The sequence below is a fragment of the Gopherus evgoodei genome, chromosome 6 (genome assembly GCF_007399415.2).
Source record: "Gopherus evgoodei ecotype Sinaloan lineage chromosome 6, rGopEvg1_v1.p, whole genome shotgun sequence".
Lineage (NCBI taxonomy): Eukaryota > Metazoa > Chordata > Testudines > Testudinidae > Gopherus > Gopherus evgoodei.
Window position 1 is genome coordinate 11,478,081 of NC_044327.1, and position 26,363 is coordinate 11,504,443.

Sequence of the window (26,363 nt, forward strand, 5' to 3'; positions counted from 1 at the left end):
CAGCTGACTGAGCAGCCCTAGTCTGGCTGCAGATTTGCCTCATGTTACCTTCCCCACGGGTGCCTCCCCGGTGTCCCCGGGCTGGGTTTGTGGGGATAGGACTGGTGGCACTCACAGTGGGGACATGGATGTTGAAGGTGGTGTAGAGTCTGGGAGTGAAAGTGGGCCCATGCTCTTTCTTCTCTCCTATGTATGCTGACAAGCAGGTTAGCCTTGTCCTCTTGCTGTCTCAAGGGCCCTGTTTACTACTTATATGTACTGAGGTAAATACACATTCCTTTATTTAGGATACACCTGTTTAACCACTGCTGCCTAGTCAGGGCTATGTGAATTTGAACATGAGAAGGTCCAAGGTCCTGCTAGCCCAATATCCTGTCTTCCGACAGTGACCAGTGTCAGGTGCCCCAGGGGGAATGAACAGAACAGACAATCATCAAGTGATCCATCCCCTGTCGCCCATTCCCAGCTTTTGGCAAACAGAGGCTAGGGACACCATCCTTGCCCATCCTGGCTAATAGCCATTGATGGACCTATCCTCCATGAACTTCTATAGTTCATTTTTTAACCCTGTTATAGTCTTGGCCTTCACAACATCCTCTGGCAAAGAGTTCCACAGGCTGACTGTGCATTGTGTGAAGGAATACTTCCTTTTGTTTGTTTTAAACCTGCTGCCTATTAATTTCATTGGGCAACCCCTGGTTCCCCACACCAGTCCAGAGCACACCAGGGGGTGGGGGCAAGTGGGGCAATTTCCCCCAGGCCTGGGGCTCCACAGGGGTCCCCACGAGAGTTTTCAGCAGGTCCTTCAGTGCTGCCAAACACGCCCGGAGCGAGTGAAGGACCCGCTGCCGAAGACCCGGAGCTTCTTCCACTCTGGGTCTTCGGCGGCGAGGGCTCCTTCCACTCCGGGTCTGCGGCGGCAGTTCGGCGGCGGGTCCTTCACTCGCTCCGGGACCCACCGTTGAAGTGCCCTGAAGACCCGGAGCAGAAGGGCCCCCGCCGCCGAATATCCCAGGCCCCCTGAATCCTCTGGGCAGCCCTGCACCAGTCAAGATTTTATAGACCTCTATCATATTCCCCCTTAGTCGTCTCTTTTCCTAGCTGAAAAGTCCCCATCTTATTAATCTCGCCTCATATAGCATCCATTCCATGCCCCTAATCTTTTTTTTTTGCCCTTTTCTGAACCTTTTACAGTTCCAATATATCTTTTTTGAGATGGAGCGACCACATCTGCATGCAGTATTCAAGATATGGGCATACCATGGATTTATATGGAGGTAATATGATATTTTCTGTCTTATTATCTATCCCTTTCATAATGAGTCCCAACATTCTGTTCACTTTTTTGACTGCTGCTGCACATTGAATGGATGTTTTCAGAGAACTCTCCACAATGACTCCAAGATCTCTTTCTTCAGTGGTAACCGCTAATTTAGACTCCATCATTTTATATGTATAGTCAGGATTAGGTTTTCCAATGTGCGTTACTTTGCATTTATCAACATTGAATTTCATATGCCATTTTGTTGCCCAGTCACCCAGTTTTGTGAGATCCTTTTGTAGCTCTTTGCAGTCTGCCTGGGACTTAACTGTCCTGAGTAGTTTTGTATCACCTGCAAATTTTGCCACCTCACTGTTTACCCTTTTTTCCAGATCATTTATGAATATGTTGAATAGGATTGGTCCTAGTACAGACCCCTGGGAGACACCACTATTTACCTCTCTCTATTCTGAAAACTGACCATTTATTCCTACCCTTTGTTTCCCATCTTTTAACCAATTACCAGTCCATGAGAGAACCTTCCCTCTTATCCCATGACTGCTTACTTTGCTTAAGAGCCTTTGGTGAGGGACCTCATCAAAGGCTTTCTGAAAATCCAAGTACAGTATATTCACTGCGTCACCCCTGTCCTCATGTTTGTTGAGCCCCTCAAAGAATTCTAGTAGATTGGTGAGGCATGATTTCCCTTTACAAAAGTTGTGTTGACTCTTTCCTAACAAATCATGTTCATTTAGGGGTTTGGTAAATCTGTTCTTTACTATAGTTTCAACCAGTTTGCCTGGTACTAAAGTTAGGCCTACTGTCCTCTAAATCCCAACATCACCTCTGGATCCTTTTTGAAAAATTGGTATCACATTAGCCATCCTCCATTCATCAAAAGTTGATTTAAGTGATAGGTTGAATGCCAGAGTTAGTAGTTCTGCAATTTCACATTTGAGTTCCTTCAGAACTCTTGGGTGAATGCCATCTGGTCCTGGTGACTTATTACTGTTTAATGTTTGAAGTGAAAGAGTGTCACAGAGATCAGGTCGAACTGCACAATCTCCTGGTGTTCTCAGATCACGACCTAAAGAGATGCTATCTCATGGGAAATGGGCCAGGAGGACAGCATACTGCCACTGATAGCCTCTGCCTGCTCCAGGACAAACTTCCTCTGGATGGGCAAGTGGTTGGCTTGGGCAAAGGCCAGTCCATAAAGTTGCTGGACACCCCAGAGACAATCAACAAGTAGGGTGTAACTTACGGCTGCGGCCCGGAGCTGGAGGCGGGATTGCAGGTGCAGTTGGCAGGCGTCCGCCTTTGCAGAGGCACATGTGAGTAGTGAGAGGATTTTTCTGGGAGATTGCTCTCCAGGTTATGTCCAGCCACAATCATTCTAGCAGAGCTGGATGGAGTGGTTTCCAGTAACCTTAGTGGATCTGGGTTTGTGGGGCGCCCTGAGGGGAAGTGGCCACCTTCTCCACAGTACAGACAGGGGCCGTGCAGCACCTTTATTCCTGCTCTTGGTCTGTAGAGCACCTCCTGGTGGTATCAATCTGCATGGGGTCTGGGTCAGAACTGGGCAACAGGCATGTGCAGGGGCCCTCGATACAAGGCTGGGGATGGGTAGAAGCCTGTTTCCTTTCCAGACAGCTCTCGCGCAGCCAGTTATTGATTCATAGGCGGCGCTTGATGTAGGATGGCAGCTCAACAGGGGGCTCCAGGGGACCCAAGCCATTTCCTTTATTGCGTTGTTCAAGTCAGTAGCAACATTCCCAATGACTTCAACGGGATCAGGACCAAGGAATGGATTACACAACCCTTGGTAGGACTGTACCACTTCCAAAATTCAGGGTACTTATAGACAGGTCAAAAGCTTCAACCTAAAGAGATGCAAAGGCAGAGCCAGTCCTTTAAACACTTTACTCACATGTCGGCCCAATGAGTTTCATGGAGTTAGACCGCTGAGTAAAGTTAATCACTCCACAAGTGTTTGCAAGATCAGGCCCTAGATATTTGCTACAAATTTTATAGATGCGCCATATCTATAAGCAAGGGGATGCACTGGCAGATATACTTGTGTTATACACGTTGTCAGTGATCAACAGTAAGATTTGGGATTGCAGTAGAAAAACTTGGGGCTAGGTTCTCAACTAGTATGAAATGGTTCAGCTGCATTGCATTCAGAGGTGCAACCCTGGTCTGCACCAGCTGAGGAACTGGCCTGGGAGTTTTAGAGTAAGGCTGACAACTCCTAGTTGTTGTCTATTTCCCACAGCTCTCTAGTTGTTTTACCAATGTTCAAAGCTACATGCAAAGTATATACTGGAGAGCAGATATCTTCACAGTGAAGTAAGTTGCTTGGTGTTCTCATTTGCATGCCACACTCAGAATGGTTAGGGAACAAACTGAAAGATTTGGGGGCATATTTATGAGCACATAAATTTCTATAGTGTGCTTTGCTTGAGTAAGATTTTTTTTTAATCCACTGACACCCAATCAGTTGGGAAGATTGGCCTGTGGAGCTCCTGCAAGTGAGAAATAGCCTATATGGTATCTTGTGAGTGATATTTTTATATTCAAATTAGACATAATCTCCATGAATAAAATGACTGTTCCCAAAGGGATCATGCCCAATTTAAATGCCATTAAAAGGGCACTGGCTTGCCATTAAAATTTAACTCCAGCAACCCCCCAATGTCATTTGAATTATACTTTTATAATTAAGCCTGCGATGTTGGAATAATAGTTTGGATGTACAATCTGGTACTGTACAGTAAAAGTGCATTGTATCTAAAAAGACCGCAGCCAGATCCATTGTTAACAACAAAGCTAAACACCAGCATGCAAATAGGCAGCCATGACTTGGCAGTGCGACTCAGGGCTCCCAGAGAGAGGATGGCAAGTCAAGACCGCAGCTTAATAGAAGCTCAATGGGGACTAAGTAACAATCTGGTCTCAAGTTAAGGCTTTGACTCCTGCTTGTTAAATAGGCTCAGCTATGACAAATTTCTATGGTAATAATTTTTATGACAGGAATTACTCACCACCAGCATGAGCCATGACTACTAAGTATACTTGGCACTGAATTCTAGGTCGGTTTAAAAAATGTAGAACAGGCATAGCTAGACTTCACCTCATTCAGCCAAGCCCATCAGAACTGTTCTTAGCCTAGAGCAAGACACTCAAAGTCTATGGATGCAGGAATCTCATGGGTAGGTCCCCTTGCTTTCCAGAACCTGGGCAAGTGGCTCTTTAAAGCCCCAAGCCTGTGTAACTCACTGCCATGAGATGTTATTGAAGGCATGAATTGAGCAGGACCTTATTAATCACTTCTATTTCAGTAGCACCTAAAGGCCTCGATCAGGTATCATTGCGGTGGACACTATATAAACATATGGCAAATGGGAGTTCCTATCCCAGGAATGTCTACAAGACAAGACATAAGTGACAGAGGGAAAAAGCGAGTGGAGGGTGGAGAAGGGCAGTGAGACAGGACAGGGTAACAAAACTAGGTTTTCATAGCATGGACTAGCTGAGTACATGATTCGTAGCCAGTCAGTAATCACAATTCACCACCCAACGAAAAAGAGAATTAGACCTTTATATGAATAAGAACCATCCACAGTTGTATTAAGTTAAAATATATTTGTAAGTGATATAAACCCTCATGCTTCAAGGCATAAATCAACTCCTAAATACCTGGGAATAGGAAGAAACGTTCCTGATGGACAGGTCATTCCACAAACTCCTACTGGTGCTGATCACTGTCAGGACTAGTTGATGGGGGAGGTTCACCACTGTGGGAATCTCACACACACCTCTCAGTCGTTTCCCTCTCTCCCGACCTGTTTCCTGGAAGGAGGGGCAGTTCCTGCCCTGCACCTGCTCCTGTGGGGCCTGGCAGCTGCAGAGAAGCGGGAGGAAGGGCTAGAAAAAATTCTCCTCCAGCTCCATTGCTGGGAGGCTGGTGGCAGCAGCAGGGACCGGGGCAGGGGAGCAAGGAGAGTGAAGAGGCCTAATCTCTCAGGCTTAGCAGCAGAGTCCAAGGATGGCGGAGGCTGGGATGGAGCCTGTGCAGTGGATGTGCAAAGCACCAAAGGTGACAGGAAGGACTCAGGTCTCTATTCCCTCCCCGCCCCTCTGAGCTGCAGCCATCTGGGAGCAGGATCCCTTGTGAACTGCAGAAGGAGATGCAGGTAAGACAAAGGGCCATGATGGCTTGAAGGCCACATGTTTAAATATATGGGGAGAAGAACCTGGGGGTGGGAAATTTTCACCTCGTTTTGCCTGGTTCCTCATCTTGACAGCCCCAAATCATCTGTCATCTCCAAATGTAACCACCGCCAGCTCACCTCTTTCTCCAGGTCACGACTCCATTTACTAAGCATGGAGCCCTGGGACACCCCCTTGTTACTGCATTACCGTGCTGAAAAGCTGACCCCTCATTCCTACCCTTTGCTGTCTGCCTCAGCAGGCTCTGAGCCATGACTGCTTCTTCTCAGCCCACGTCCACTTAGTGCTTAACTGCCTCTGATGAGCCTTTGTCCCAGGCTTTTTGAAAGGCCAAATAAACAATGTTGCCCGTTATTAACGATTGTGTGGGAATGCTCAAAGAACTGGCGTAAGTTAGGGAGCTGGCCAGAAGATGGCTGGTTCATTCTTACCTCACATTCATTGAGGTGTTGCAGAATTCTGTTTTTAATTGTTTCAGTCAGCTTAGCTAGCGCTGACAGAAAGACTCCCTGGTCTGTAATTCACCCGGTCTTTCCTCGCAGCTTTTTAAGGATAGAGCAACATTTGTTCCCCTCCTGTAGCTGATTTAATGAGAGGTGGGATGTGTTGTACTTGGCAACTCAGGTTTCCTTCAGAACGCTTGGATGCACAGCTTCTAGCCCAGGAGGTTTTAATGGATATTCCAGCACCTCTTTTTTACCTGGAAACAATAAGTATCGCCCCAATCTCCTCTGTAGCAATGTCTGGTACCAGTAAATCATTTAGTTTCTGCGTAATGTCCTTATCCTCCTTAATTGCTCTGACCAGGCAGAGCCTTAGGCACTGACCAGCAGAGCACTTAAGCACATACTTAACAGAATCAAAGCCAGAGAGATGTGACTTGCCCCACGTCACACAGGAAGTCTGTAGCAGAGCGGAGGACTGAAGCCAGATCTCTGGCATCCCAGTCTAGTGCGTTAACCACTTGGACATCCTGCCACATCTTTCCTCTGAAACCTAAAGAATTTAAATTTCAATGTTAACATGTTACTCCAGTTGACTTCAATGGCCATTGGATCGGGCCATAGAGCTATTAAGCTGTGACTGTATATTTATCAATTAAAAGGGCTTTAAAAGGAATGAGTGTGGCACATGTGCAGTGCATTCTTGTTATACCACACAATATACTGCACATTGTAACACTGTTGTTGTGGAGGTGCACAAATCAACACAATACTAAATATGGATTTATTTGCACAATAGACCATAAGAAGTCTGAAGCAGCTATCGTATAACGAGTCAGTAATATACTTTATGCGTAAATATCTATTCCCCAGACAGAATATCTCAGAATGAGCTTTCTCTCGCTACCAAATAATTAATATGCATTAAAGTGTATAATACATATTTAAATGTACATTTAACTGTTTGAGTAAGTAGTTGGGTGAATATGCATGTTATACAAAATACATATTTAATGAATAGTGTAATTAATTAGAGAAAACATTCAAACCCACTTATTACTTAAAGGAACAGAATATCTGCAAAAGTATTTTAATTACTTTGATTGTTATAGTCTAAAAAAACAAAGATGGAAGTGGTCTGTTTCAAGCAACATAAAAATGAACCTAACACCTGCTGAGTCAATCTGGAAAGGGAGAAAAAATCAGTAAAACAGAATCTATAGACTTCTGAGCAGCCACACAGCTAACAGACTGTACTGTTCTTTATAAAGAAGGTGGTGATCAATTGATCTCCATGTCCACCAATGGTAGGATAAGAAGGAATCCACTAAGTTTGCAGCAAAGGAAATTTAGGTTAGGCATCAGTTAAAATTTTCTAGCTACAAGGACAGTGAAGAACTGGAACAGGCTACCCAGAGCGGTTGTGGAATCCCTATCACTGGTGATTTTTAAGTACTGGTTAGAAAAACACTTGTCAGGGATGGCCTAGGTATTCTTAATCCTGCCGCAACATGTAAGGGGGTGACCTCCTAAGGTCCCTTCCAGCCCTACCTGTCTATGATTCTATAGCTAGGAGATTCAGAAGTCCTCTAGGTTAGGCTTATTAAAAACATGTATGTGGTCTGGAACTTACAGCTTTTTATTTATCTACAATATAATGCAATAAACAAAATATATCATCTGGTGGAACAAAGTAATCAGTAATTGCCCATAACACAGCATCAATATCAAAATAATTAGTCTGAATATACAAAATGAATATGACTTTCTTCACCTATGCTGGGTCTTGGAATTCAGGACTCAGCTGTATCAGAATGTTCTTTCATGGTGCTGGTTGTTTCTATCTCAGCCTTTTCAGGACAAGAATGTGTGTCCCAGGTGAAGTCAATATGTTTGCCCACTGCAATCAAGTCTCACGTGGAAGAGAATTAAAATATTGCCAGCCCAGGAACCTGATTGTCCTTTTTACTAGGTTTACGGTGGAACTCCGTAGAACTTGAATGGCGTGACTGAGAGAAATGAAAATCAGCTGCAGAACTTGAAGCTGCTTCTTGACATTCTCTTTAAACCCAAGAGGCCTGTAGACAAGCTAAGTGTGCGCTGCCCTGGGATCCCTTCGCCTTGGGCTTGGCTGTCCTCAGAATCAGCTGCCTGAGTATGTACTCCAGCACTTGTCTGCATTATAGCTGAACTGCCAGACGCAGTCCAGAGCATGTTATCACAAAGCTCTCAAAAATAAACTGTCCTGTATGGAGCAGTCAAGTCACCCTCATGAAGACTGGGGTGATGGCAGTTGTTGCTGGCACGGTTTAACTTTCAACCATTGCATACCTAGGGCCCAGCAGTCAGTTACCTAAAGCTTCGTCAATGTCACTATAACCTTGAGAGCAATATAAAAACCTACGTGAAACAGAAGTTAGGCTGAGATTTTCAAAGCTACGTAAGGCCTTTGGACACTTTGATTTCAATGGGAGTTTGGCACCTAAATACTTTTGCGGCTCTGGGCCCTGATTACTATTCAAATCAAATGGGAGTGGGGTGCCCAGATTCCCGAGACTGAGATTTCCAATGCTGCCTAATGCCCCACTAACATGTTGGCAGGTCATTCTTAGTTCCAGGGGCACTGTGGCTGCAGAAGGAGCCTCTACTCCATTCCCGCTGAGATTTAAATCAGCCTACAAGTTTTTCTATGATACCAGGGAAAACAAGGTTCCCTCTCACTCATGAGATCACCCATAAGTGAAAATTACCATTTTAAGGACAATTACGACTGTGAATAGAACTATGAACTATAGATTCTGCAGGGGCAAATCATAGGCCCCCAAACGTTGCCAGCACAAGCAAGTCCTCCATTTTATTGACCTCTTGGTGTTCATGACTGATGTGGCTATTTGTGTCAGGACAGCCACGATTTCAGTTAACTCCTAAAATAGGAGAGAGAGGGTTTCTTCTGGTCATTGCCCCCCGATGACATTGCAAACAGAGACCTGGCTCAACATTCTGAGGAAAGTAACCACGTCTCCCTGCAAAACACCGGGAGCCCCCTGACTCACTCTTGAACTTCATAAAACACAAGCAAGCTGCCAACAAAATGGAAAGCATTCATCTGAACAACAGCCCAGCTAGCTAGCCCGTATACCCTGCAGTTGGAGCCAGTAGCTCTGTCCCTGTCTGTACAAGGGGAGAGAGAGAGATTGCATTCACTGCTGTGATATTTCTCTCGCAGACATTACAAGAAGATGCCATGGAAGGAAACAAGGCAAAGCTTTTTGTTATACATGCGTGATCTACAATGGATAAAACATAGGGATGGCATGTGTCATCCACCAACTCCCAGCTTGATTTCCACTTTGCACGGTGACAGGAGGTATAATAAAAATCCTGTTTCTTTACCTCTGCTCTCTTGCACCTTCCATGGGATCCAGCCCCAAGCCCTGCCTTTCAGTCACAAGGAATAGCTTCCCGGATAGTAAAGCCAAACGGGACCATTGTGGTCACCTAGTGAGTCTGGTCTCCTCCATAACCCAGGCCGTAGAACTTCCCTACGTTAATTCCTCTTTGAACTAGAGACGAGCTGAGCAGAATTTTATAGAAAGATCCATCCTGGCCCAGTGCTGCTTCTTGCTGATTGCTCTTCCTTCTGAGGGACCACAGACCTCCCGGTGGGTCTGGATCATATGCTCCTGCAGCTGAGGTCTACCCAGTGGTAGTCTCGCCTTTGTGACTTGCATGCTATGTCTCTGTTAATGCAACCTAACATTGCATTTGCTTTGTTTGCACCATCATGGCATTGCTGAGGTGGTGATCCACTATAACTCCCAGATCCTTATTAGCAGTGCTGCTGCCAAGCCAGTTAGTACATGTGAAGGTCCCCTGTGCTGTGCATCTTCCCAGAGACAGATCCATAGGTCCATATAGCTCTTCCCAGTGGATTGCTCCAGTTTCGTTTCCCTGGGGAATGTGTGGCAAGCTATGTGGCAACATACTGTGCCAGTTTAAGGCCTGATCCAAAGCCCATTGAGGCCAATGAAAAGACTCCCAGTGGGCTTTGGATCAGGCCCTTTTGCGGTTATCTGCCCCCTTCATGCATTTCCCCTCCACAGGGAGAACATATGGTCTGTGTCAGCAGCAAGTGTCCCAGCAGGCATCAGCTGAAGCAATCAGATAAACTCTCTCCAATGCAAATGTAACAGACAAATACAGGGCTCAGCCCAGGTTTTTACAGGCCGGTTCTAGTGTTGAAAACTCCATGGAACAGCTTGCTGTACATATGTCTCCATATTGCTAACCTGGAGTGGGAGCAAATTCAGAGCTCTCTTTGTTCCTGCAGTACAGCTGCCCCCTGTGCTTCTCCTTCGTAACCTATCTAAAGAAGCCTAACTCTAGGGACAAAGCCTCTGCTTTTATTTTCGATTGGCGGAAACAGCCAATATGTCTTTTAAAAAATGAAGCAGTGTCCACATACACGCCAGCCTCTAACTGGGCTGTCACGTTATGTGGCTTTGCTCACGATGTCGCATTTTGCGAACAGGTATGTGAATCCGAGACAAAAATATTGCCTGACCCATCAGCCCGCCGCGTCGATGCCCCATCCAGGCAGCTGGTGACAGGAGCTTGCCGAGCTCAGCCCTGACCACCGACACTTTGTGCTATTGTGTAAACGAAATAAATCAGACCGTGTTAATTCTTTACAAAGAAAACAGTTTAATCACGGTAAGAAACTATACCTTGAGGGTATCATTTCATATCAATACAGGCAGAGATTAGAAGGGATTTGCGAGATTGTGTTTATTCCCAATTTAGGCGCTTTCCATAAATTAATTATAGAAGCAAAGCAAAACAAGTGAGAAGTACACTGGGAAATTCTCAGTGTTAGTCATTTTCATGCACTAATATTCATGCCATCTGCTTTCCTTTCTCTCCTTTCTTTAAATGCTCCATTGTTAACCGGGGCTTATTTTCCTCTGCTGCATTTGTTCCAGCTACTTCTGTTGTGCTGTAGTGGGTGCTGACACAGCCCACACCCTTACATTTATATTGAAAATGCATTAGAAGTAGGAATGCTTGTTTTTTGCAACTGGCACTTTACACAGCAAACAGTGCTTAGCCACGTGGCATGGATATTTATTCCTTTTCGAAAGCCAACATTTGTTTGATCTTTACCCAATGTTAGAGTTTGAGCTATAAATTAGAACAGTTGGGGCTAGTTCATAGATCCCCAGGCTAAAAGGGACCATTATAATCATCTACTGCCGGGGGAGGCAGCCATGAGCTGCCACGTAAGTGGCACTGAAAGTTTGCCCCCTCGGTTTTTGAGGGAGGGGTTTGGTTTGCTGTTCCAGCCTCCCTGCACCCTGGTTGGGTTTTTGTTGTTGTTTGTTTGTTGATTTTTCTTTGCTTGGGGCAGCAAAAAAGCCAGAGCCCGCCCTCAGAGCAGGCAGCAGACAGGGCTAGCCAGACCTCGGGCTTCAGACTGGAGGTAGCTCACCTATCCAGCCCCTGGGCCACCATGGCTATGCTATTTTTAGCGACTAGCGAAATCAGTGGTTCTCAAACTTTTGTCCCGGTGACCCCTTTCACACAGCAAGACTCTGACTGCGACCCCCCACCTTATAAATTAAAAAAACACATTTTTTATATTTAACACTCTTAAAGACGGGAGGCAAAGAGGAGCTTGGGGGTGGAGACTGAGAGTTCACGACCCCTCACATAATAACCTCACGACCCCCAATTTGAGAACCCCCTGAGCTAAATAAAAGCAAACGCAAATCTGGCTCTCCAAGCTGGAAATTACACCTCCAGCTCCAGTGCAGACATGCCCTAAATCTTAAAAAGCAGTTGAGTTCCTTTCAGCAGAACAACAGAGACGCTTGCTGACAAAAAGCCAGAAGAGGGAGCTCTGAAGACATAAGAGCTGCCCTATTAAGGTTGTTTGGTATTCACATTGTTTGCCTGGCCCCGTAAACAATTAGGGCCAGATCCACTCCTGGTATAAATTGGTGTTACTCCATTGGGGTGGTGCTGATTTACAGCAGCAGAGAATCTGGCCCTCAGCCACATGCAAGAAAGATGGTCACAGATTTCACAGGTGGGTAGGGTGACCAGACAGCAAAGTGAAAAATTGGGACAGGGAGTGGGGGGTAATAGGAGCCTATGTAAGAAAAAGACCTAAAAATTGGGACTGTCCCTATAAAATCGGGACATCTGGTCACCCTACAGGTGAGTTGCACAAGAAAGATCTCAGAAGATAAACCTTTACATTTAATTGCATGGCTTACTGCCTTTGCTCCACTAGAGTGGTCAGAAAATGTTTTTTAACACCATAAAAACTTTTGATATTTTCACGTGAAACCCTAAAGATCCATTTTTATCTCAAAAGTTTTAGGGTCTTTCTGTTTTTTGATGACAAGTCATTTTTCCACAGCGAGCAGACACTTCCCACGGAAAATATAATGTGGTGAAAACTCCAGTTTTCTGCTGAAAAACAGTTCGGATGGAAAATTATTAATTGAGTGGAAGTCGAGAAACCTGCTCATCTTGCTGCAGCACCGTGAGGCCAGGCTCCACCCCTTTGGGGCACTGTGCATCCATACAGAAGGTCATATGAGCACTGAGACCAGTTCCCAGAGTTGCTGAGCCCGGAGCATGTTCCCTGCCCTGTGCGGTGGTTGTCTGCCCTGCTCCACACCTTGCTGCTGCACAAATCAGGTTCATTCCTGCTCTGGGCAGATCGAAACCTACTTTCAATAATACCATTCCAGTTCCTGCGTCAGTGTGAAGCAAGGTGGGTTAGGGAACGTACACAAGGGAATATGCCCACACGTGATCAGCCACTTACAGTGGGAGCCAATGATCATCTCATCTACATCAGTGTAGCTACTACATTGACTTCCGTGGAGTTGTTCCCAATTTACAGCAGGGTGAGGTCAAAGCCGATTTCAGTGAACTAAAACCAAGCAACAAACTTGCGTTAGGCTAAATCACAATAAGAACTCAAATCCAGTCGGGCAAGTGTCCTGGCAGAGATCACAGAACAGCTGAATCACCCACACTAATGAAGTAAGTCCTCCAGGTTGAAACTTCCTTGTGAAACACAGACCTGGGCTAGCCAGTCATCTGCTGAGCAAGGACTTGGAGCTCTGAGATCTGTTTTCGAAGCTTCCTATGTTACAAACTGTTGGCCCTACAATATGATCACGTGACCCACATTAGAGAAGAAGCGAAAGGCCAGGCAACCAAACTACAATCAGAAAATCATCCAAAGGGGAGGAGAGAGAGAACAGACATAGCTGGATGAAGATGCACTTGGCCATTTCTAATCTGACGTTGCAAGATCAAATTAATCCTTTGTAGGAGAGAGGAAAGGTACTAGCCCCTTTTCTAAGCTGTAGGTAACAGGGCACATGAGAAAAAACAACAGGGGAAGATTTAAATCAAAGACAAAAATAAATAGTGAATGGAACAACTGAAGCCAAACAGGCTATAGTCATATGCTGGCATCACAGTAGGAAGAGAGAATTCCAGGCACATTTGAGAAGAAAGGAGAAATAGCGTATGCAGCTGCCACATCACCAGCAGTTGGTGTGTCACTATAGCCCACTGGCCGTGGAGGCCTAGTCGTGGAAGCGAGAGTGCGGCCTGGTGGTTAGAGCTGGGTCCAGGGAGGGTAGAGTCTAGGAAACAAACTGAGGGTCAAGACTGGAGGGACAGAAGCCAAATGCCAGAGCTGAGCGGGGAGGGGTCTGATTCCACCACTGCATTTTCCCAATTTTACGTAAGTCTTACCTAAAATTAGAGCAGCACAGTAGTGAATCAGGCACAGGATTTTTCAGAACTGCTAGGAAATTTTTTGTCTGCAGAGTTATTGTAGTCATGCTGGTCCCAGGCTATGAGCGTGACAAGGTGGGTGAGGTAACGTCTTTTACTGGACCAAATTCTTTTGGTAGAAGGGACAAGCATTCATGTGTAGCTCAAACCCTTGTCTCTTTCACCAATAGAAGTTGGTCCAATAAAAGATATTACAGGTGTTCCCAAACTTTTTGCCTGCACGTCCCCATTTTGAGACTAACTGTTTCCTGTGATCCTCAGACAGCAACAAAGCAACATACTGATCAAGGAATCTAAGGCGTTTAGATTCATTATTTAATGCTCCCTGATGTGACACATGGACTTGTGTATTGCAACACAGCGTCTCACAGTCCCTTTTGGGGGGAGGGATAGCTCAGTGGTTTGAGCATTGGTCTGCTAAACCCAGGGTTGTGAGTTCAATCCTTGAGGGGGCCATTTGGGAAACTGGGGTAAAAATCTGGGGATTGGTCCTGCTTTGAGCAGGGGGTTGGACTAGATGACCTCCTGAGGTCCCTTCCAACCCTAATATTCTATGGTAAAAATTGCACATCTAATCTCTGATGTGACATTAGCAGTAGATTGATACTGATGGACCCAAGTGCGCTGAATCCAGCTTTGCACAAATACGTGCTCACAAATGGCCCTGTCAGTTTCAAGGCGCATGTTGAGTGTGCAGGACATTCATTCTTGACAGGGAACCAGAACTCTGGGAGAGAAAGTTGGGCATAGGTTCCTCACAAGAATCGATCGCAGGAAATTTCGATGAGCTATTCAATTTCAGCTGCTGGCAAATCCTTGGCATCAGGCTCTCACTGAAAGGGGTTTTGCACCCAATCAGACTTTGTCATCATGTCCAAGTCAGGGTAAAAGGATGCAAACTGTTCCTTTGTGTGGCAGAGATGCTCAGCCATCACCTGCGTGGGAGGCTGAATAATTTCACTGTCAGCCAGGAATTTGTAGAGCTGCAGGAAGGATTCATTTGTTGTCTTGAATCGATTAGTCTTCCAGAAATCAATTTCCTTTGTGAATCCTGTGATTCAATCACTCAGCTGATGGATGTGACTGTTCTTTCCTTGGAGACCTGTATTCCATTCATTCACTTTCCCAAATATGCTTATGACATAGGCAAGACGGCACCTCTTCCTTTGGTCACACAGGAAATCAGTGAATCCGCTCTTTGTGCCATCCATTGCATAGGCACCCAGCTCATCTCTCAGTTCAGAAAATCATCCCAGTATTTTTCCTTTCAAGGGCCAATGAGCTTCAGTGTGGAACAAAAACAGGTGATGAACGGACCCTGGGTTACCACACACTGTTGCCCAATAGACGAGACCTGGACTCAGAACTTTAGCTGCCAGGTGTTGTCTGTGAATCATGCAGTGAGTCCACACAGCAGATGGAGCAACTTTCTTTACCAAAGCACATAGACCTGGTTTGTGGCCTGTCATAGGCAGCGCTCCATCTACACAAAAGCCCACTCTGCAATCACACGGGATATGTTTGTCTTGCATGTGGCACATCAAACATTTCTTGTGCCATCTCCTGTTCAGGAAGCGGTGGCAGAACAGAATATCATCAACATCAGCTTGAAGAGCAAAAGCATCCATGTGTTTCAGGTGCTCCATCAGTGCACTATCCTGATCTGCTGCCATCACCACAATCCTTCGCTTCGCTATGGTCAGGAAGCGGTGTGACTTTGAGTTTGCATGCCTCAGTTTCCCCACACATTATCGTTGTCTATCAATTGCAGCTGGAAAAATCAAAGTCTCTCCAATGGTGTGAAGCTTCTTGGCCTGCCCGATGAGGTGTCACGTTGTAAGAGTGGACAGACACCGACATGGATCTCTTGAAGTGCACTTGTTGATGTGGAAGTTCTTTCCAGAGCTGGAAAAATGACCTTGGTGTTCTTTGTGAAGGGTTTCCTAGTCTGATTTAAGAGTATGAGGCTTCATGCTGCTTCTAGCTAACTGCGACACATCAGGCACTCCGGCCTTTCTTCATTCTTGACAAAATCCCGCTGGTGAAGCCACGCGCAAGGGAAGCCTCGTCATATTTGTGAACAGGTTTCTTATGCTCTTGTTTTTCGTTCATAACTGCGGGGTGAGACTCGCTGCTGGACACTGAAGCAGAGACTGTGTAAAAACAACTCCATTGCACCTCTGATCACACATCAGAAGGAGAAATTCACTGGTAAGAAATGAGGCCAGGATGGAGGAAGGCCCTGTGTGGTACCAGGGCAGCATGGAGACGGTACCTTGCAATGATTCTTTGTCCTTCAGTGCCAACGGGGTTCTCAGGGGGGCATAAAAGTAGACGTGGGCCCTGCCTCATGGACCTCACAAGCCACAGCTAATTCCCAGCTCAGAAGAGGCCAGCACAGACTCCTACCAGCTCAAGCAGAGAAGATGCTCTGTTGATAAAGCTGCTGCCCAGAGAGGAGGATCTTTTGCATTCCGGTCTCTCAGTTAGATGCTTGCACAGCCAGATGGTACAAATGGCAAACTGGCATCCGCACAGCCACCGTGGCACAGCCGGCGTGTCTGGAGCTGCTCCACAAACACTGCACCAGGCGGCTGCCATTTTACAAAACATCAGCCTCTGCACAACGTGACTTCTCATGCACCATGTGCTCTTGGCACAGCATCCGTGGAGCAGGTCTGGACACATCTGGGGGCAAACAACATCGTCGCATGGGCCGAATCTGACCTGTGGGATCTGCTGATGGTGCAAGCCCATATGGGGTTGCGACCCACAATTTGGGAACTGCTGAGAAAATGCCTCACCCAGTATATTTTTTGTCATAGTCCTACTGTAAATATTTGAGACCCCCAGTCTCAATCTTTGTTACTTCACAAACGATTGTTTTTAAACATCTATGGGATCTCAACTTCCAATAGGACTGAGGAGAACCCCCAAAGCTCTTTTTAATGCAAAAGGAAACATAAACCAGCAGTTGTTCTGCAGAAGTTCAATTTTTTTCCCCAAGTCACACAGGTTGGCGTGAGCCGTGTTTTCTTATTAACCAGGTTTTCCCTCCTCACAGCCCTTGTCTTATTTAAACTGCTAGATTAAAGAAGAGTGCGCAAACATAAGCTGTGACAGGTCAGCTCAGTAAAGAGAACCCAGCCTCACCTCTCATTGGTCCAAGGGACCTTATCATACAACCTCCCACTCCCTGGTCGCACAAACTCGCTGAACTGACTGGCACAAAAACATCTCATCCAAAGTCCTGCTTGCGGACGCTGTCAGTGCCTTTGCTCTGCAATGCGGACGCTCGGTCATTTGAGACGGCTGAAGAAGACGCTGGTGCCAGAGTTCCACAGCTGGTGTAAATTACAAGCACCAAATGCAGCTGGGAAGCAGTTACCTAGAATCTACGTGACGCGGCGGATTCCACTGGATGGGATGAAGATCCTGAGCCAGTCAGGGCTGTGAGTATTCCTTTTATGTACATCCAAAGCCTCCCCTGGGAAAAGAGGGCAGAGCAAAGCCTGTGCCTCACACACCATTGTCAAACGTTGCAGTCTGAAACTGCAATAACAAACGTAAAACTGGAGTAACTGAAAGGAACCCCCTGCCCCAGTATGTCACTGTCTCTGAAGTCTGTCCAGCTGAGTCGAACGTGGCCTGTCGCACTAAGTGAATCATTAACTTCCAAGGAAGAAGAAGGTGCTAGATTTCCAACAGGTCCGTGGTGCATTTCTCGAATGCTTGAGGTTCATCCGACTCCCCCTCATCTGACTTGGAAGCAGGCTCTGAGGCTGAAATCCTGGCTCCACTGAAGTCAATGGAGGCTTTGCCATTGATTTCAGTGCGACCAGGATTTCACCTCCGGTGAGATGAGACGTTGTTCGGTATCCATGAATTCATTACATAGAGTCATTTCGTGGGCTTGGACATCTCACTGTGAAGCTGCTGTTTGGGTTTGATACAGATGGGATCACAAAATTTATTGGGAGTTCAGTTTGCTTCGGCAATGATTCGCCTGCATTGTAAAGATACTGTTCTGCCATTGAAATCCAGGGAAATGTTACCATAGTCTTTAGCAGTAGCCTTTAACCAGGATGCCTGCTGGAATTCACAGGCATCCCAAAACGTGTGACTACTGTTGTTTTTATTAGATGTGCTGGGGAAAACAGTACAAAAATGTAAGATTTCAATAAAATTCCTTACAGTTAAGCCAATGAAAGGCTAAGGCATTTGTAAAGCTCTCTTCTGCAACAGTATCACTTGACAATGTAAAAATCAGACCTTGTTCCAAATGATTGCAAATCTAATTTTAATATTCTAACCAAATATACATATCAAGCCTAGAATCCAACAGTCACCTGACTTTACATGACAAATCTCTCTGAAAAAATTAGATATTGTTGGATTTTCTAAAACAAAATATTGAGTTTTGAGAAACCAAGTTAAATGAGGGCAGAAAAAATAGCGAGTCTTAATTAAAGAGCGTTTGATCCAAGTGGGAATTAGATGCTGAATGGATGAATAGGCTGAGTGCCTACTAGGGGAAAGTTAAATAATAAAACAGTCAAAGAGTTAGTTCAGAACTCTGTACAGTTACTCAGCCTTCAGTGGGGTCAAAACCCAGAAGGCCATGAATGGTGACTGGACTGGGTCCACCTGTTCTGGGGCCAGGTCAGCACGAGGCACAAAGAAGTCAAAAAAACCAGCCCTGAGGCTAGAAATTCCAGCCCTGCGTGGTGCCAGAAAAGCATTATCTATGCAAAACGTGAGTGGAATCTGGAAATCCAAGCTGGTTGGAATTTTTGAGTTACAGAATCAGGTGGGAGGGGTGAGAAGTGGGAAATCAATTTTTTTTCTGAGCTGGTCGAAGTGTTTTGAAAATTTGAAGTTTTAAAGAGGTGTTTAAATTCAATTTTTTAAAACTTGAAAAAAGTCACCATTGTTTGACTAGCTCTGTTGGAACTAGGCACGGTAAGCTAAAGGAGCTATTTAATGAGTATGAACAAGTGCATCCGTAGCGGACACGTGGTGAGATGCTTCTGACATCAGACATGTTCACATCTATGGGTACAATCTACATGGAGTTTGAACGGCAAGGAGAAAGAGAGACCTCACCACACAATTCAGCATGGAACAGGGTAGCAGTGAAGGGAAGTATTTTCAAGACTGTCTAAGTGAGTTAGGAGCACTGTTTGTAGTTCTAGCCAAACCCAGAAATGTCACCGCAGACCCCTGAGTGGCCAGTGGAGTCACTAATAGCTGCACATTAAACTTCAGAGGCTGCTACTGCGCTTGCTATTAGAGCATCAGTGGCTGTGGGAGGGGGAGTATTTCTGGGTCTCTTGCTGACCTCTGGGGAGTTCAGACCATTGCCTGACCCATCCCAAGCCCGTGACTGGATAGCAGCAGTCAGTGGCCCTACTCCGTGCTCTGGAGAAAGCAGACGAGGTGCCTCAGAAGAGAGTCAGGCTGAAATCAGGCCCCTCCCTTCCCTCCACACACACCAAAGGAGAGCTCAGGGCAGTGGGAAGGAGTCCTGGGGAGAGAGCATGTGAAAGCTTGAACCTCTAAGTAAACGTGCAAATTTGGCCTGTTGTCACCCCCTCTGAACTGCAGGGACCCTGTGGGATTGTCCAGCCCTAGCTGGCACTAGACAGCTATCTGTGAAGCAGATTATAAAGTGATATTGACATTGGAACGAGCAATATCTGTGATATGTAAGTAAACTTCAATAGTCCCTGCCCCTGCTGATCACGGCGATCTCATACAGTGTGCTGCGTCTCATCCTGCCCCAGCGGAGCTCTAGGGTTTAGCACCATTATTCGGTAATGTTTGGGGAAATGAACCAATTTCGTATCATTCCTGAGAGCCAGAGCCTCACTATGCTGGCAAGACAGGCATAATAAAGGCAGGCACGGTGCCATCTCAAACCCACAGGCTCTGCCAATGTCCTGCACTCCTGAGCTGGCTGTAGGGCTGCCCAGCCAGGGTTGCCCTAGTCCCAAGCAGGTGCCCATGTCAAGCTGAGGAAAGGACTCCTGGGAAAGCCCCTGTCCACTGCTGGGAGAGCTAATCAAAGATTTTCCAGTGAAACCGTTTTCTCATAGGAAAATAGGGCTTTGTCAAAATGTATTTTTCTGCAGAAAAAAAAAGTTGTTAGACGTAAGTGTTTCATAATTAAATATTTTTGGGAACGAAACCCAATTGTTCATTTCAAAATTAAGGGGTGTGCCCCCCACACACACACACTTCCCAACACTGTTTTCCAACAGCCAAAGGTTGGAAAGAGCCCCTGCTTTTTCACGCCACTTTACTGTTATAGTTAAAAAACAATAAGAGTGAAAAAGGGGGTTTCTCCCCACTTCCGTCCTTTTTTCCCTTGGAAATGGGGGGAAGGGGGCAAACTGCTGGGGAAACACCCGAAAAGGTTTTTAAAAACAGAATTTTGGAGGGCTTTATAAACCAAACCATTTTGAAGTCAAGTACGTTTTCATTCAGTTTTAAAGTTTCCCATAGGAAATCCTCATTTTTTTAGTTAAAACAAATGGATATGGATTTTCCTCCCCTGCAAATCCCCTCCAATCCAAATCCCTCATATATGGAAATGGTGGGAATTGCCCTGTAATGGCAAATGGCCTCAGGCAGGCCAGCCAGTCCTTTTCAGTCAACTCAGCCCATGCCAGATTAGCTGCCTCCGAGCCTAAATGTGCCGGATTAATTGGAGTCAGGTGACAGTCTGACATCGGGGCTGAGAAAAGACAGTTGGGTAGAGAAATTGCAGGGGGTGGGTTGTGGAGGGCCTGGAAGGACTCCTGAGAACGTGCCTGAGACTCAGTGCTCTGCCCCCTGACACTTAAATTGAGCCCTCGGGTGGGCTAAGAGGAGCCCCAGTGGGGAAAGAACTCTTCGGTTGTTTGCATATTTGTGACTCTGGCAGGGGACTGAAATCTGAGAGCCATGTGAACCCTGGGAGAGACTGAAATCTGGCTGAGGAAAACTGAGGCAGGCAGAGCGATAGGTAGCCAGCAGGAACTGCTGCAAGGCAGGCGTGCCCTGCTATGCTGTATGATTTACCATAGACGCAGACCGGGGAAAGGAAAGTTTGGCACAATTTCCTGGCAGAGATTCCTCCTAATCCTTCCCTTGGAGGGGGCAGGCTTCACCCAGGCCTTCTCCTAACAGATCAGAGAGCAGCTCGGCCCTCCCCGCAGTGCCACAGAGCTGGTATGGTTTGCTAGAGGCACAGGTCTTGGCAGAAGTACTGGCCTCCTTGGTGCCAGGCTAATACTGAATGGGGCGGGGTCATGAGTCTGCGTGGCATTGTACAGCTTGCCTCACCCATACGTTGCTTTGGTTGCTAATGAGTTCATAGTGATTTAACTAGAGACAGGGCCAGTTTCAGGCACCAGCCGACCAAACACATGCTTGGGGCAGCACCTTAGGGTGGGGTGACGCTTGGTTTTGGGGGGGGGTTGGTTCGGCGGGGCAGTGCTGGAGGGGTTTTTTGTTTGGTTGGGGTTTTTTTGTTTTGGCCAGGCGGCGCTCGGGGTGGGGGGGTTCGGCGGCGCAGCGCTCAGGGGGGCAGGGGCTTGGGTGGCTCTCGGGGGGGGGCAGGGGCTTCGGCACCGTGGCACTTGGGTAGGCGGGGCTTTCAGCGGGGCGGCCCTTGGGAGGGGTGGGGGTTTCGACGGCGTGGCGCTCGGGGGCGGGGGCTTTGGCATAGCAATCAGGGGTTTTGGCGGCTCAGCGCTAAGGGGGACGGGTTTCGGCGATGCATCACTGGGCAGGGTGGGGGCTTCAGTGGCGCCGCACATGGGAGGGTGGGGCATTCTGTGGCGCAGCACTGGGAGGAGTGACGCGTTCTGCGGTGCGGAGCTGGGGGGGGGTTAGGCAGCGCTCGCGGGGGGGGGTGTTACATTGGGGTGGCGCTCTTTTTTTCTGCTTGAGGCGGCAAAAAAGTTAGAGCCAGCCCTGCTAGAGAGGCAGCAGGTGGCCATCAAGGTCAAACTAAAGTTTTTGCCCAAGTCACCACGGTGTGACCCAGTGGTCCTGGAACGCATTTTGCAGTGGGGGTGCTGCCTCTGTCTGTGCCGCCTCTCCCCAGAGCTGGGGCCAGGACTGGGACGTGGCTCTGGGAAGCGGGTGGGAACACAGACAGGGGTAAGGGGTCTGAGGCTAGGACCGCAGCTGGGGGCAGGAGCAGAGCCCTGGGGGCAGGTCCTGCAGCTGGCATCCCGGCACGGAGCCAGGAGCGGAGCTCCAGATGCGGGGCTGACGGCCGGAATTCCGTGCAAAACCTGGGGGTACTGCAGCACACCCCACACCCCTAGTTCCCATACCTATGGTGTGACCCTGGTTTTAAGCTGGCACCGCTACTGGTCTCAGTGGAATTACACTGGTCTAAGAATGATGGAGCAAAGTGAAGAATTGGGCTGTATGTCTTCAGTGGCGTTTTGAATTCACCCCCCCCTTCACAAACAGCCATTACCACAGCCCCCTCCCCTTAAAGAAAGAGGCGTTTCCTCACACTTTTAGTGCAATCACTCACTTTGACAAATAGGGAGTTAATTGGTTCACTGCCACTGGTTAATGTGCAGTCTGGAACGACTCAAACCATGAGTATCTACCATGAGATCACACCACTGGACTCTAAAGAACATTGCGTTGGGGGAGAGACCATCTTGTGCTTCTCTGTACAGCACCTGTACAATGGGGTCCTGGGCCTTGGCTGGAGCACCTTAGCATCCTGCAATAGAGGCACGTTAAGTGATTTCTTCAGTTGCACCCATCCGCTTGGTCTGACTATGAAATTTTTCCTGTCAAAGCTTTAAAACTAAAAATAAGCAGACAGTCATTATCTCATTTAATAAAGGAAAATTAAAATGCTGCTCCTTAGAACACAATTGCCCAAAGATTTTGGTTGCAGCTAACTAATTACAAAATCCCATGCCTTAAGGAGGGTTAAATAAACTGGGCTGGTTAAAATCCCTAATGGAGAAAATATGTTGTTTTCTCCCCTACGGGAAACCTTCAAATTCTTAGACTGTTACTGCAAGATTATTTTTATAACAGCCTAAATACATGTGTTTGCACTTCAGTGAGCACAGACTTTCATCTGGTAATAGACTCCGAGTGTCACAAAACCTGAAACAATGATGCCAATTTATGATCCACATGTAAAATCTCTGGAGGTGCAACCTGCAAAAGGAAATGAATCACTGCTGTGAGTGGGGTCTGATGCTCTAGATGCCTGAGCAATGCAAAACTGAGACTGACGACAGGCACCAAACCCTCAACACAAAATTAAATTCAAAACCTGGCCTCTGGCTGGGCTGGTGACCTAGCCAGGAGGGGAATATGCTTCTGTCTAGGATAACTGGGTTCTGCATTCTTGCTCTTACTGCAGGGATTAAGGGCCAAACTCATCCCTGGAGTAAGTGCACTGGCGCCTGTGGAGTCACACTAGGAAGGAATCTGGCCTCTCAGATGGAGAGTGGGGTTAGTCTCAATTCGTGTAGCCGTTAAACACAATACAATAATGACAGGTGATTCCCAGTATCATAGAAGATCAGGGTTGGAAGGGGCCTCAGGAGGTCATCTAGTCCAACCGCCTGCTCAAAGCAGGACCCGGTTTAATCCTGGAGTAACCCCAGCAAAGCTAATGGGTTTACGTGCATAAAGTGACCACACATCTCAGTTTTACTGAGCTCATCCTGTTTGTCCATATGAAGTGTCCCCGTGAAACTGACATCACCCTCCATGGCATTGTCTTTTTATACCTTTCCCACTTGTGTTACTGAACGAAGTCCCTCTTTCAACGCACAGGGACACACTCTGCTTCCAGTTCCACTGGAATGCTGGACCGAACCCAGGAAGTTTAGTAGAGTTACGCTGTATTTACACCCAAGTAACTGAGAGGACAATTGTCCCAGGAGGACCATATACCTGGTTACAGTACAATGACAGGAAGCCTGTCACTAGACACCATTCAAGATTTGACACCAAACACTGCACTGGTAATGGTAGCTCGTCTGGAATTGCCTCATATGCAAATTAGGTATCTGATAAACTCAAACTTTTAATTTTAGTGGTTCTCTTCATTTTCTGGTCCTGTTTGGAGAAATAGATATTGCTTACCCTGAAAAAATGGTTCACAAGCAGAGTACACTGAATAGATACTTAGCACTTCTGAGACGCGTTCTCCTTTCTAAAGGGCTCCATTGTAACTTGGCACAGAGCTCACTGGTCCAGGAGCAGGCCAGAGAACACGCTGTGCCTCCAGGAGCCATTGCTTACTGCCCTGCTCTCCCCTGGATCTGGGATGTTCTAGAGTAAAACATCACCGCAAGTTACCCTCGCCCAGTCCGCGGCCCAGCCAGCTGCTCTGATTTTCAAACAAGGTGAGTACCCAGGTCTCCTCTCAGTCTCCCTCTAGCCTCTTGCTCACAGGGGTAGTTGGGAGACTAGCCAGACACTGGTGCTGCAATCGGAGCAGGAGGGCAAGAGGACTTTGCTGCCTGGTAAGGGCTGTAGCAGACTAGCCTTGTGGGCTTTACAAGCCACAGCCATGGCCCTGATACCTTTCCCCGTCTCTCCTCTTGCAGCTGCAGCATTGAGCAGTGGGATTCGGATGAGCCCGTGCCACGCTCAGAACTCCTGGCAAAGGTTGCTGGGATTCGAGGCCTGTATTGCCTCCTGACAGAGAAGATAGACGCCAAAGTGCTGGATGCGGCAGGTAGGGCACTGAATGCTGCAGAAGTACTTTGAACTTGTCGGTATGAGATGCCCCCAAACGATTGTGCATTCATGTCCACTCATGCTAGCGTGTTCCCCTTTTACATTACACTGCTCTACAGCCAAAATGCTTCTGAAATAAATGAAGTCCAAATTTACTAATTCTGGGTCACTGAGAACGAAAATGATGCTTAAAATTGTTGGCTGGCTCTAGTTTTCAGGATATGCTATTGGGTCAGTATATACGACCCTTGACTTGGGAATGGCGGAGGATAAGTGAGTTATAGAAGGAATCTCAATTTAAATCAGAAATGACTAAAATACATCTTTGACTGGATCTATGAATAAGTCTATGACTGGGTTTGGATAGTACTTGCTTTTTAGGCAAAACAATGAATGCTGCAATCTGAAGCATGGTATTGCGTCATACATGATATGAATTGCATCATGTTATTCCTAGAAGTCCTGGATGATGCAATCATAATGAAGCTTACATCACTCTGCTGAACAAATTGCCCTATATCAGCTCTAGAAATCATACAGTGTCGTGCTCTCTTATTTGTCAGTGTTTGATTTTGCAAAGGGACACATTTCTGTTTAGCCAAAGTGAGCAGAGATGCCTCGTACTTGTGTGAACAGTGCAGATAACTTCTGTTATGTTTGTGGTGAAGTGACTTTTGCATCACAAAAGCGCAGTATAACCACTCTGGTTAAGAAAGCCTATCACCTTTCTTTTGGCTGCAAAATTGGAGATCAGGACAATAGGTGGGCCCCACATATACGCTGCAACACTTGTGCAACAAATCTTCGCCAGTAGTAGAACAGGAAAAGGAAATCTATGCCTTTTGCAGTGCCAATGATTTGGAGAGAGCCAACAGATCATACCAGCAATTGTTACTTCTGCATGGTGCCTCCAGTTGGGAAAGGTGTGTCAAAGAAGAAAAAGTGGATTGTGTATTATCCAAACATTCCATCAGCTATATGCCCAGTACCCCACGGAGAAGGACTGCCGGTTCCTGATGCACCAGAATCCTTCTCACTTGAGTCAGACGAGGAAGAGGAAGAGGATGAAACTTCTGGTCCTGAACCATCAATGTCACAGGACCCACATTTTCTACCATCCTCCTCCTCTGAACCACACCTCATAACATAAGGAGAACTGAATGACCTTGTCAGGGATTTGGAACTACCCAAGAGTAAGGCAGAGCTGTTGAGCTCCAGACTACAGCAGTGGAATCTCCTGGCAGGCTATCAAGGCAAATGGAGCCCATCAATGCTTGCAGACTATTGCTGGACAGTGACAAGAGATGCTCCATTTAATGAATACAAGAGACAAGCCAAGAAACGCCGAGTAGACACTGAATAGGACTAAACTATGTACATAATAGTTTTTTGCCTTTTGTTTCATAATAAATTTTATTTATATAACCCTTTTGCTGATTTTTAAAGTGTTACATAAACAGGACAGGTGAAATATTATCATGTAAAGCAACCATAAACACATGAAAAGACCTAGGTTTACAATTTATGATTAAAACTCTACTATCTACACAACATACATAGACATAAAATGTAAAAACTTAAATATCTTAGATACAGTAGCCAATCAGTTGTTTTAATTGTCATATTTGAATTCAGCACATCAAAATACATAATAACTATCACATTTTATCTCTGAAGCAGATGACTTCTCAAAAATTGTAGACCAGTGTTATTGATGGTCAGGTGTGGAAGCTCAGCAGCTGAAAGGGGCTTTGAAGGGGCCCTTCTACTTCCCAGTGTGTACAGATAAAGAGGCATCTGTGCTGGAATCAGTCTATTAGGCAGGTTTCTTTCTGAGTGGCCATTTCCCTGATTTGAATTAGGGTTCT

The 26,363-nt window shown here is 46.5% G+C and overlaps 1 protein-coding gene across 1 annotated transcript in view; it reads left to right on the forward strand.

Moving 5' to 3' along the window:
- The first annotated feature begins 17,052 nt into the window (after positions 1–17,052).
- The window catches only part of LOC115653206 (glyoxylate reductase/hydroxypyruvate reductase-like), a 37,843-nt gene continuing 28,532 nt past the window's right edge, over positions 17,053–26,363 (forward strand). The window contains exons 1-2 of the mRNA XM_030566122.1: positions 17,053–17,219; positions 24,363–24,493. Of these exons, the coding sequence (XP_030421982.1) occupies positions 17,053–17,219; positions 24,363–24,493 (298 nt within the window). The remainder of the gene's footprint in view (positions 17,220–24,362; positions 24,494–26,363) is intronic.